Source organism: Aythya fuligula, chromosome 25, assembly GCF_009819795.1.
Source record: "Aythya fuligula isolate bAytFul2 chromosome 25, bAytFul2.pri, whole genome shotgun sequence".
In the NCBI taxonomy this organism is placed as follows: domain Eukaryota; kingdom Metazoa; phylum Chordata; class Aves; order Anseriformes; family Anatidae; genus Aythya; species Aythya fuligula.
In genome coordinates, this window is record NC_045583.1 from 1,516,817 (window position 1) to 1,528,826 (window position 12,010).

Genomic DNA, 12,010 nt, shown 5'->3' on the forward strand with positions numbered 1-12,010 from the left:
AATGCTGACAAAGAACCAGTTCTCAGAGGGGCTTTCTGTATCACCCCCGTGAACCACCCATCCCAAGCAGCTTCCCCACCACCCACCCGCCTAGCCCGAGTTCAGCCACCATTCCTCCAGCCTACCAGTGGCCTGTCTCATGGCAGCATCCCCATAGCTGTGTCCACTTCCTTCATGGTCAGTGCCACATTAATTCAACAGACAGTGTTTTTTATCCCCTTTTGGAGCTGTACAGCCAGTTTTATGGCAGCACCCAACCCTTGTTCAAGTGCAGGCTCAGCTATGAGGTGTGTGACCACATTGTATGAGTACTAAATACAGCATGGAGCCTACAATAAAGTTTTGTGTATTTTTTAAACGTGGTGTTATCATTTTTTATTAATCTCCAGTTGTTTGCAAAAAAATAAATATACCCGACAGAGCACAGTCAGGATCCAGGCTGTGGATCCCACAGATTTGGGATGTGCACGGACTTGCAGCAACTGGCCTGAGCATTTGGGGCCCAAGCTGCCACAGCGCAGCCCCCAGTGCTCGGGGCCTCTCGGGAGCCTCTCGGTGAGGTTTCTCACCTCGCTCCCTGAGGCAGGAGAGGCATACGGTGGAAAGTCAGAGTGTGTTCGTGTTATAAGGCAACCGCCGGCAGCGACACCACCTCGCTCGAAATGCAGAGGTCCACAAAGTCACTCTGTGCGCGGAAACTGTCCCTCAGGTCATTGCACCAGGCGTCCAGCACCTCCCGCAGCTCCTCACGGAGGCTCTCGGGGATGCTGAAGGAGTAGATCTGCACCCCGAGCCCGTCCTGGATGCGGGGACAACGCGCCCGCGCCGTGAACACCCTGAGCGGCCTCAGCGCCAGGCAGTTCTCACCACCCTCCTCCACGGGAAAGTGATAGGCAGCTGGGTAGCCCAGCAGCACCCCGAACACGGTGCAGAGGTTCCAGCCGGTGGCGACGACCTCGCTGCAGGAGACGGGGCCGGAGGAGGCTTCCTCGGCGGCCACCAAGTGGGCCAGCAAGGAGGCGAGGTGGCCCCTGATGGCCTCGGCCTGTGCCGGCCCGCACAGCTCGGGGTTGCCCCTCGCCGCCGCCACGTCCACGAAGGGCCCGGGCCGGGCTCGCAGCGCTGCCTCCAGCCGCCTCCGGGCACCACCGGGGTGCAGCAGCAGCGCCGAGCCGCCGGCTCCCAGCAGGTGCAGGCGGTGCGGGGCCAGCCCGGCCTCCCGCAGCCGCTCCAGGTAGCGCCGGAGCTCGGCGGGGCCCTCGGCGCCGCAGTCGTACAGCAGCGCCGGCTTCAGCCCCGCCGCCACCGCCAGCACCTCCCCGGCCAGATGCAGGGCTCGGGAAGCCGGCAGCCGCCGCCTCCGCCCGCTGCCGGCCCCCAGCGCCTCCCGAGCCGCCGCCACCAGCTGCGGGGCCGGGAGGGGCTCCGGGGGCTCCATCCCCCGGAACGGGTCCGCCACCCGCAGCCGCCGCCCGGCACCAGGCTTCCGGGCCGGCCCCCAGCGCCACGCCAGGCCGGGGCGGAGCGGAGCGGCCTTAGCGGGGAGGAGCGGCCCAGACCTAAGGGCCCGGCCCCATGAACACGGAAGAGGGCGCTGAGGGGGCGCTGGCTGCAGGAGAACTTAAAACCCAGCTTTTACTCCAAAAACATCTATAAAATACACATATATAGAATATAAAGCACGGTGGAAGAAGTGCTTGGCTGCTCTTCAGTTGCAGCCACAGAGAAATAAGATGACAACAAGATGACGTTCTTAATAAACCTTTTAATAAAGCAGTTTTAATAAAGCACAGATTACTTCTCTCCCCCCCTCTAGTGATCGAGTGTTTATATACAGCGTGTCAATAGTGGATTTTTAAAAAATATTACAGAATTAAAAATCTGATTTACACGTAGCAAATAGCTAAAAACAGCAGTGAAGCTAGAGGTATTCCTTATGCCCTTTATTTAAAACGCTCCCAAAACAGAAATACCAGAGACTGTTGAAAGTGAATCAGAAGACCAGATTTACAAATTTCATTCAGGTTAAGGCAAGGCACTCACTAACATTTCCCCATATGTACAACGTAGGAAACCCTGGGGCACCCTGCAGCAGGACAAAGTGCCTGTCACTGTGCTGGCAGCGGTTGTGCCATGTGCATGGCAGGGGCCTGCATTGGCCACCCCTCCTGGTGGGTCTGCAGCAGGCGGTACAGCTGCTTCAAGTGAGCCACGATGTTGTCCTTGATGTCAGGCGTAGAGATCTGGAGTCGCACACTGCCACTGTCAAAGGAACGCGTGAAGTCACCAGAGAACATTTCGTATATCATCCGGGCCACGACTGGAATGACCTGTTGAAGAAATAGTGATCCTTTTTAGCCTAGCAGTCACACAGTACATCCCCATTCCTTGGCAGGAATCCCCTACAGGACGGTGTCCACAATCACCTAAAACACACTCACAGATTGATGTAATTCAGGGCACAAAATCCACCAGCCCTGCTGGGGTTTCTCAGTGCCAATAACCATGACAGATAAGAACAGTTCTCTGGTTTCTGTGGTATCGATCCAGAGCCAATGCTGTGGCCCCAGCAAGTCTGCCACATGTCACTTCAGGACCTTAGCTCCTACCTGAACCACAATCAGCTTTCTCTCCCTAGGTTTTCCATCAGGCCACTCTTCTCCAAAACAGAAGTAGATCTCATATGGTGGCTGTTTTTCAATTTGTCCTTTCTGGTGGGCAATCAGCTCTAGGAAGAAAAGCAGAATGCTGCAGTGTTGTCCATCTTTTGGTTAGAAACTCTATGTCCCACCTCGCTGTATTGTCCCAAGTCTTAGCTACACCTCTCACACATCAACAATTACAATTTATTTCTTTAACCCAGAAAAGTTTCCTTTAAAAGTAAGGCCCACCAATATTTTTCAGAGTGTTAAATAAGTGCACATGCACTTGATTCTGATGCACACATGCCCCACAGTCCACTGAGGGTCAGGGGAAGCAGCAGCCACTACCCATGCTCCACGCATGTGCAAACTAATTAACAAATCCAGACTGACCCCCATGGCAGACCACCCTTTCCAACAGTGTCACCAAGTACTCAGACCAGGCTCCGTTATCTTCCAGACACAGAAGCTACCTACCGCTTAGGAACGTTTCCAGGCAGAATAGTTTGACTTTCTTTTGCCTCTCAATCAAATTTGGTGTGGCAGCAGAAGGCGCACAGGGACCAGACCAGTACACCTTGCACTGGCAGAGCCGGACAGCATAGATGGCATGGCCACTGACCTCCAGGATCAGTCCCCTGTCCATAACATCCAGTAGCCGACTTGTGAAGATCTTTTGCCTTTCATTGGTGATTTGCTCTGTTCCTGGAAACTTCACTTGCTCCAAACTGATAGGCCCAAAAAGCTCTTCCTGGTCTGGCATAGGACCCAGCTCTCCATAGAAAAGTCTGCATCCCTGGGGGTTGCTTACAGTTGTCGTTGGTCCCGTCTCCTTTCCTCGATATTCAAACTTGATTTCTAGGTCTGTCACTGAGAGAGAAACTGTCAGTAGGATTTTTCCTGGACCTCTATGCATACTTTGTCAGCAGAAGACACACACCACACAGTCCAACCTAGACTCACAGGGATGTTCCAGCTATACACAGATCGTGGAATATCTGAGTTGGAAGGGGCCTCAAGAATCATCAAGTCCAACCCATGGGTCCCCAAAGAACCACACACCCATACACAAAAAAAGTCAGATATTCTTGCTAACAAGCAAACAACCAAAGAGTTTTTAAGAAGTTGTAACTTCTAAGTACAGTGACAGAAGTACGATAAATCCATAAACATACTTGGAAGAGAGCTGATCCAGAGCTCAGGGCTGCTGAAGAAGTCATGCTGCAGAGCTGTTGGGGGCATGTCCATATCTAGAGGTTCATTCTTAGGCCACACAGCTTCAGGGCTGCAGTTTTCTGCGCTGGCGGGAGCCATTGGAGAATCTATGGAAAGGAATCGATTATTTGCTAAACCAAGACTCGACTGCAAGCATGCACCAATATACAAGCAAGTAGCTTCACTGCTACATTACAGCCTATGCCACCAACCATTGATATTAAGAAATGGAAATGTCTCTTGAATAGGGACATGCTGAGATTGGTTCAGTTCTTCCTCTTCTTCCTCATCAAGATCATTATCCTTCTCGTCCCATGGAGCTGAGCCAGTGGAACCTGCAAACAAGCACAGAGTGACAGGTAGACAATTTGGTGTAAAACACTGAAATGCATTCTTGAAAAAGAACGTTATCTTCACATTGGTTTTGCACAATAGCAGAATTTTGTCTGTTTTTTAAGGAAGAAGACAAAATTTTATCTGTACAATATTATTTTCAGGTTAATACCTGGTTTCAGAAAGCTGAGGATACAGAAACTATTGACAACATTGGATTTTTATTATTATTTTTTAGCAAAAAACATGCAACTGTGTGCAGCTCTGTTAATTTTACTGTAGGCATACTATGGTTCAAAGTCCTCGAGACTTAAGTGTAACTGGGCTTACACATGGCAAGTGCCTTTTTATAGCACACAAAGGCAGCTCAAGAGTTAATGCCACAGAGAGAAAGGCACACGCGTTGGACAAACGCCTGCTCAGTAACCAGCACTGTGTCAGCAAGGCCCTCACCTGGATTAATGATTGATCCCTGGGACTGCGGGATATCGCACACTTCATAAATTTTAACAGGATTCATGGGCACCTCCTTGGTGCCATCATACATCAAATTAAATTCCCGGCTTTTGTTAAGAGCACATCGGAGCTGGGCTTTCCACTTCGCAGGGTCTGGCTCATCAACTCCTTCCTGGTACTTTCCTGTTTCCACAGCCCATGCCTGGGGACAAAGTACACCAAGCTCAGTCCAGCCCTCGCAATAGAGTGGCGTTTACCAGAAATGAAGCTTACAAACAAATTTATTGTAAAATCCTTCTCCCACAGAAGACTTAACTACAGCTCTTCTGATAATGACAGCAGGCATTCCCTCTGTAATGGCTTTTCAAACAATTACAGAACAGTTTGGGCTGCAATGGACCTTAAAGGCAGAGGAAGTCAAATCCCTCAGAGTAAAGGAGTTAATATTCTTCTCCCAAGGGGTTCATTTTAAGAACAGCAGTAACAATAACTGAAACTTTGTGCTGGAGTGATGTTTTTCCTTTCCCTGTTAAGATTTATATAAAAATAAATAACGGGTTTGATGCGAAGAACAGGGCAGCTGCCACATGCTAAACCAAGTCGATGAAGCAAGCAGCAGTAATCTCCCACAGTTCGTTCAACCAGACATTGTCAGGCCTTTGGCAGCCCGAAAGAGTTAAAGAACTAAACACCGTCCCAGCACAGTGCCAAGCTTGGCATTGAAGTGCTCAAAGTGGCATTTCAGAGGTCAAAGAAACAGGACAAAATGCGCCTGGAAGCAGCTACTGAAACGCCTATCCAGCTCTCGGCCAACAATTCAGCCCTTTGTCTCTGTGTAAGAGCCGTGGTACAGCCGAGCTTCTCCCTCCCTCACCTTGAAGATGGTGTTCTCCTCCTCGTGCTGCGGGCTGTGCCGAGTTGCGTGCTTCCAGGGGATCTGAAACCGCTTTGCTTCTCGATTTAGCCAGATAAGGCCTGGATACATGCCGCTATCTACCTGGGCCACAAGCCAGGGCTTCAAGCGGACTCTTCGCGGGTGTAACGCCATGGTCTACAAGAGACAGAGGTAATAGCAGACCAACTGCAAAAGGTTACTTGAGAGTCATATCCTTTAAAGATACAAAAAGTTAACTTCATGAAGTGCTCTACGTGGTGCTACTGTTATCGTTGGTTATATTACACATTGAAACCACTAACTCAGATTTAGCTAACTACCATTCTACCAGAAGGAGTTACAAATGCATCACTAAGTGATGTTCCTACACTGCTAACGTCTCTAGAATAACAACCTGCATTATTCGTGTTAACTGAGCACATGGGAGGGTGAGCCCCAATCAAACTTGAGCTGTAAGTGCTGCGCAGGAGATAAAGCCACAAACAAGCCACAGCAAGAACAGACATTAGAATTTCAAAAGCCTCCATGTACCCCTTAGCAAACAGGAATCTCTCATCTAGTTTTTCTTCAATCCTGCCAGGCTTGCATTGAGGAAAAGAAAACTACATGCCAAATCTGAAGCTTTCGCCCCAGATGAAGTATAGGTGGAACCATCTGGTTGAAGTGGAGGGGACTGGTTTAACAGAGATGGACTTTCCTCCTGAAGTCATTTCATGACTTTTTCTTGATTTTTTTGAATGCAATATAATCACTTGCAAGCACCAGTGTAAGGTGCTGACCAATAACCAGGATGTTTATCCAGGAGGAGATGAACTTCAAGTCTGCACTGACACTAAAATTCAAGTCATATTGACTTTGTTGAATTTCTTTAAAAAAAAAAAAAAAAAAAAAAAAGCCACGGAATTAATGGATAAAATTTACTGTTTTTAAGTAGTACAATGCTGATACTATATTTGCAACCAACAACATTCTTCCTCTTCAGAACAAAGTCACAGATATGAAATTAATGACTGTCCCCTGCAAAAGAAGGTAGCATTTGGTATCTTGAGACTGGGAGGGAGACACATTTACGTTACGTGTGCTTAGGAGGCGTAACTTGCATATTCATTTTGTAAATCTTGAAACCAATGAGAAAAATGGCAAACTTCCCATTAATAAGGCAGTTACAGGATAAGTAAATCCTTTGCCATAAGCCCTGAATACTGCTACGGGAGTTTCAAAATGCGTCTAGCAGCAGAGATGGAGGAGATTAAAAAAAAAACTATCCAAGAACTAGTCTAGGAACAGGTTTTATTTGTTGAAATACCAACAGATCCAATTTAAATGCAAGTATTCACACAAAATTAATCTGAACACAACTTATTTTATCTGTTAAGCAAAGAAAATGCTCAGAATCAATTGCAAATCACGTTTAAGTAATAGTTTGAAAATGTGCTTAGTCAAGGACCTGGGCATGTTAGCAGACTGCTTCACAGGTGCTGCAAACATCAGAAAGGAATCCTCTTTTTCATGCTTCTGGAACTGCCACATTAGTTATTCATGTTAAAAACCCTATCAGAATTGCACACTCAGTAACATGTTTGCAAAGACACAAAGTCCAGGTTAACCCTGGACTTAGAATTGAGACCAAAAACAGCACAACAGGTATTGATTTCACTTGCTAAGGGAAAAACAGCAACTTCTCCTTGCAACAAAGAGATCCTAACTAAAGCTTGTTCCACAATCTCCTTTATACTTTACTTTAAGCAGCTTCCTCTGTTTCTAATAAGGTACACTGTGTACACACACATTTGCAAGGCCAAGATTAAATACAAGCCCATACACCAGTGAGAAAACCTAATGCCTGCCTCTCAAACAAAATAAACGCAGTCACATGGACGGTGTGCTGGCGCTGCCGTATTGGGTTTGAATTGTCCCTTGGATCACAGACAGCCTCTGTCAATACCAGACGTTACAATGCTTTACGGCCTTTTATCACCAATGGCTTGTTGACACAATAACAGAGAGCAAACCAACTTGAATCCCATTGCTGGGCACAGACAGTGAGTCAGCCCCTCGCAGCCTTCAACTTCCATCCCACAAGGGTCCACCATTGCCAGAAGCCGCTCCCGCTCTCAGAAAGCTGCAAGGGCCAGACAGCTCCAGCAAATTCAGGGGTGAGCAGACATCCGGCAGCCACCCTGATGGCCACAGACAAGTGACAAAGGTCAGGGCCAGCTGAGGTTAATCGCGGTGACTCTGAGTGCAGGTGCTGGTAAGAGCAAAAGCAAACCAGGAAAAGACTACCCAAGTCTGCCTCGACCTGGCTAGAAAGGGGCTGAAATCCTGTAAAGCCCTGGGAACGAGAGGTTCTTTGCTCCCGATGCTGGGGCACAGGAGAAGCACAGCTCCCCTGCTCCAGCACAGCTCTGCCCACAGTGGTACCCAGAGCGGGGCGTGAAGGATGCGCGCGTCCCCTCCTGGCTCCCTCCTCCGCGCCTCTTACCATGCTGCTGTGGCCCACGGGTTTTCCAAGCTCAAACTCTTTCAGCCTCTGCCAGCACGACCACGAATACTCAGCGCCTTCCCAACCCGTTCACAACGCCCCTGAGGAAGGAAGGGGTGCTCTCTGGCTTCATCTCTGCAGTGCCACAGGCTGGCACCTCAATCCTCGCTTGTTAATTTCATTTGATTACCTTATCCTATACATACATAATTTTTTATTTTTTTTTTTTAACCCCAAAGGCTCAACCTTCAGCATTAGCGCTCCCCCGGAGAAGCACGCTGACCTCCCACCCACCTTTCTGGCACTTCACCACCTCCCTGCGCGGGGACCCGGCGGCTCCCACCTCTCGGTGCTTTTCCCACCACCAATTTCCCAAACCCCGCAGCCCCCGGGGCTCCCCCTCCCTGTTGCCCGGCCGCCTGCCGGCTGAATTCCGCCCGGTGCCGGCCCGGGACTGCCCCGACGGGGACACGAAGGATTTGGGCTGCCGGGGGGGGGGGGGGGGGGGCCGCGGTGTGGGATCTGCAGGCAGGGCAGGGCTGGGACCGGCCCCGGGACCACCCCCGGCCCGAAAGCCGTAGCCCAGGGCTAAACCGGGGAGGGCGAGCGGCCGGCGGGGCCCCGCGGCGTGCCCGGCCCCGGCTCCCGGAGCGCCCCCTCCAGCCCGGGACGAGCACCCAGGGGGGCACCACACCGAGCCCCGGGACCCCCCCGGGACTCCCCCGGGTCCCCACCGCGTTCCGCTTCCCGTAACCCCCCCCCGACGGCTGCACGGCCCCAGGAGAACCCCGGAGCGCACCGGAGCGCACCGGGACCCCCCGGCACTTACCGGCAGCGCCCGCTCCGCACCCCCGGGGGCTCTCCTCGTCGGGATGGGGGGGATGAAGGGGGGCGAAGGGACCTCGGCGGGGGGGCGGCGGGCAGCGGGCGGGGGGCAGCGGGCACGGCGCGCCCTGCTCCCTCCCGCGGCCCCGCCCTCACCTGCCCAGGTGCGCCCGGCGCAGCCGCACCGCCCCGGCCCGCCCCCGGCCGCGGGGGGGGCCCCGCGCCGCTCCCCGCCCTCCCTTCCCCCCCGGTTTTGGTACAAAAAAAGGGCTTCTTCATATTTCTGGGGTTGCAAAAAATATATATGTTTTTTATTATTATTATTTTTTAACGAAAAAAAAAAAGTTTCTTAATTTTTTTTTTTTCCGCAGCGCAAAACCTACCTGGCCCAGCAGATCCATCCATCAGGTTTTAGGGCAAAATGTAAAGCCGGGTGTGATTACCGCACAACCATGGGCACGCCGCACAAATGTTCCTCCTCTCGCCTCATCCCTGCCCGCACAGCCTCCGCGGACACCCCGCGTCTTGCCTTTCAGGGCTCGTCCCCGTAGGTGGGGAGCTGTGACTCAGTGGTGAATCTTGGTTTCAAGGGATCAAATAATTCACTATTCGGTTTCAACGAAGTGGAAAAAACAGTGGGAATTTCCCTTCTACTCATGGACACCCTGGATAGTGCTGAGTCCTGGTTTGGGAAAGGCTAACCTACAGCCAGTGCTTAATCCTACACCGGGGGGTTGGAATTATGAATGCAAAACGCTGAAAATCTTCACACAAGCGGAAAATGGAACTGCATTTTTTTCTTGGAAAGTGTGCCTTGCGAGGTGCCAAGTGCCAGGTAAACATTTCAGCCTTCATTCATCCCTGAAGTGTAGCCACTTGGAGGTAACATTGAGCAGGAGTTTGTCAGCATGTAACAAAATCTGTCTGGCAATAAACACAAACAGCAGGTGAGACTCTAAAGCTGGCGTTTCCTTCATGGGAAAGAAGAAAATTTGGTGCTGCTTTGGTGAATTTTAGATGTGTTGGGCTAGTTTTACCTGACCATTTTTGATCTGGAAGGCGAGGGACGGCTGCTCCTGTAATAATAACACCTTTGCCACGTCGCAATTCCTGCTGCAGAAAAATGTGTGAAGGAATGGCAGCTCGGCGAGCACCTGAGAGGAGACGCGCGGAGGCATCGGGCTGAAATCCCAGCCAAAGTCTGAGGGATCTTTGATCTATCCCCAAGTGGCCAGCACAGAAGCTGCTGTACATCCGCCCTGCATTCCTGCTGTCCGCACGTCTGTCCTGCTGGCGACAGGAGAATGTAGGGGTGTTGCAGGTTTGCTTTCCCCTGTGGCCAGATGCTCAGGGAGCCTTGGAAGTGGCACTGGGCAGAGCTCAGCTCCTTCTAGGCCTGCCCCGAGGACACTTCAGCTTGCCCAGCCCACTGAGAGCGGTCTCGGGGCAGATAAGGGCTGGTGAGTTTAACAGAAGGGAACAAGGCGGCTTGGCTACACGAGGGCTGCTGCAGCGGGGGCAAAGGAACTCAATTTGCCTCCTGTCTCATTAAAGCCGGTCCCTTGGGAGCGGGCAGCTGTGCCCGCCTGCACCCTGCCTCCTTCCTCCAGCCTCTGCTGAATGGCAATGCAGATGCCAAGCCAATGAGTCTTCCCAGCCCTCTGCAGGGCTTTTTTTTTTTTTTTTTATTGAGTTTCTACCAGCCGTTGCCGAAGCATGTGGCAGCATGTTGTGTCGGTGAGCTGACGGGAAATAAGCCGTCTCTTTTTCCATCCTCTTGGCTGGGAAACTGCAGCTTTTAAACTGTATAGGTGATAATGTAGGGATAGCTTGCTAGGCAGGACACGTAACCAGATATTACCTGTTTGCAACTAATCATCCAGTGCTCTTTGGGTGTAATATTCTGTTAGCATGTATCGCCTTATAAAGCATTGATCCTAAACCTCCAAGGAGCCAAATAGCACCAACCTCTTTATTCTTTTTATTATTGTTAATTATCTCTGCTTATATTTACCTCTACCTGCATCTATTTTTAAAGTCATATAAAGAACTCATTTAGAAGATAAACTGTACATCATAAAGTGATGTTCTGCTGGCTAGGAGACAGCAGCTCTATCAGCAGTCTGCAGACTACGCACTTAGGACAATGAGAGTGTATGCAGAGGAATTTTCTTACCAGGAGCTATGGGATTTAATTTCAGTGCCAAAAACCATCAGCACTTTTATTAACGTGATTGTATGTCATGATACCAGCAATAGCACCAGTTAGACTCTGTAACTCAAGTCTCTTTCAGTCCTTTGTTCCTAGCTGAAAAAGATTGTAGTCATCAAAACAAAGAGGAACCATTTTCTCTCCTGGGAACAGATCGCTGAGTTCCCATAAGGCAAAACAAAATTATGCAATGAGGCAACATAATGTCCCAGGCATGCAGAGTCTTGTTCCGTGCTCCCAGCGCTCACATTCCAGCCTGCAGCCGCGGCGCAGGAGCGCAGCACAAAATGGTGGAAGGCTCCGCACCGGCGTGCAAAACGTGCAGAGCCCTCCCTGCCTGCACCCCAGCAGAAGCTCCTCCGCTTCTTGAAAGCTGTTTGTCACCCGGGTAGGGAAGCCGTGACCTCGCCAGTGTCAGGCAAAGTGAAAAAAATATCAAGGGGAAAAGCCCTTCGTACGGTAAAGGCAACTGAGCACGGGGAAATGGAAAATGCAACAAAACAAATATGACGGTAACAGTAGTTGGCAAAGACTTCCTTCTAGGAGGCCTGGCTGAAAGGCAAACACTGGTGGGTAGACGCAGTGTGACTTCTTGATGAGCCAGATGTCACACTGCTCTGCGGCATACAGGTTATCTTAGATTCAGGGGTTGAAGTTTGTCTGCAGCAGTTGTAAAAGGAAGGATTAAGCCTGTTGATCCTGTTGCATTCTTCTAGGTCCAGAGAGGGAAAAAATGCAATTCCTCCAACTTATCAGGTCCACAAAAAATAATCTGTTTTCATTAAAAGAGAAGATTTAACCTTCCTGATAATTCTCTTGGTCTTCTCTACCTATGGTTATTTCTGCTGTATAGCTTTTATCCTCTTCTTGCTTAAGACTCTTAAGTGAATCCATCCATTGCCAAGGCACACTTAGATATAAAGAAGAGAAGCATAAAGTTGGGCTAT

At 50.3% G+C, this 12,010-nt stretch overlaps 2 protein-coding genes across 2 annotated transcripts; both read right to left on the minus strand.

Annotated features, from left to right (window-relative positions):
* Positions 1-100: 100 nt before the first annotated feature.
* C25H1orf74 (chromosome 25 C1orf74 homolog) lies at positions 101-1,438 on the minus strand. The gene has a single exon (XM_032203243.1). The coding sequence runs from the start codon at positions 1,436-1,438 to the stop codon at positions 623-625; it is 816 nt and encodes a 271-aa protein (XP_032059134.1). The 3' UTR covers positions 101-622.
* Positions 1,439-2,108: 670 nt separating this feature from the next.
* Positions 2,109-5,694, minus strand: IRF6 (interferon regulatory factor 6). Its single transcript, XM_032203258.1, has 7 exons — positions 5,521-5,694; positions 4,644-4,848; positions 4,070-4,192; positions 3,818-3,964; positions 3,120-3,512; positions 2,610-2,728; positions 2,109-2,330 (listed from the first exon to the last, which is right to left on the minus strand). The coding sequence occupies exons 1-7, from the start codon at positions 5,692-5,694 to the stop codon at positions 2,109-2,111; spliced, it is 1,383 nt and encodes a 460-aa protein (XP_032059149.1).
* Positions 5,695-12,010: the final 6,316 nt, after the last annotated feature.

Excerpts from the sequence above, each read along its gene's own strand:
- C25H1orf74 (XM_032203243.1), bottom strand. The coding sequence starts at position 1,438 with ATGGAGCCCCCGGAGCCCCTCCCGGCCCCGCAGCTGGTGGCGGCGGCT.
- IRF6 (XM_032203258.1), bottom strand. The coding sequence starts at position 5,694 with ATGGCGTTACACCCGCGAAGAGTCCGCTTGAAGCCCTGGCTTGTGGCC. Across the intron at positions 4,849-5,520 it reads AGGAGAACACCATCTTCAAG|GCATGGGCTGTGGAAACAGG; the intron begins GTGAGGGAGGGA and ends CTTTGTCCCCAG. Across the intron at positions 4,193-4,643 it reads GGGATCAATCATTAATCCAG|GTTCCACTGGCTCAGCTCCA; the intron begins GTGAGGGCCTTG and ends GCTTGTTTGCAG.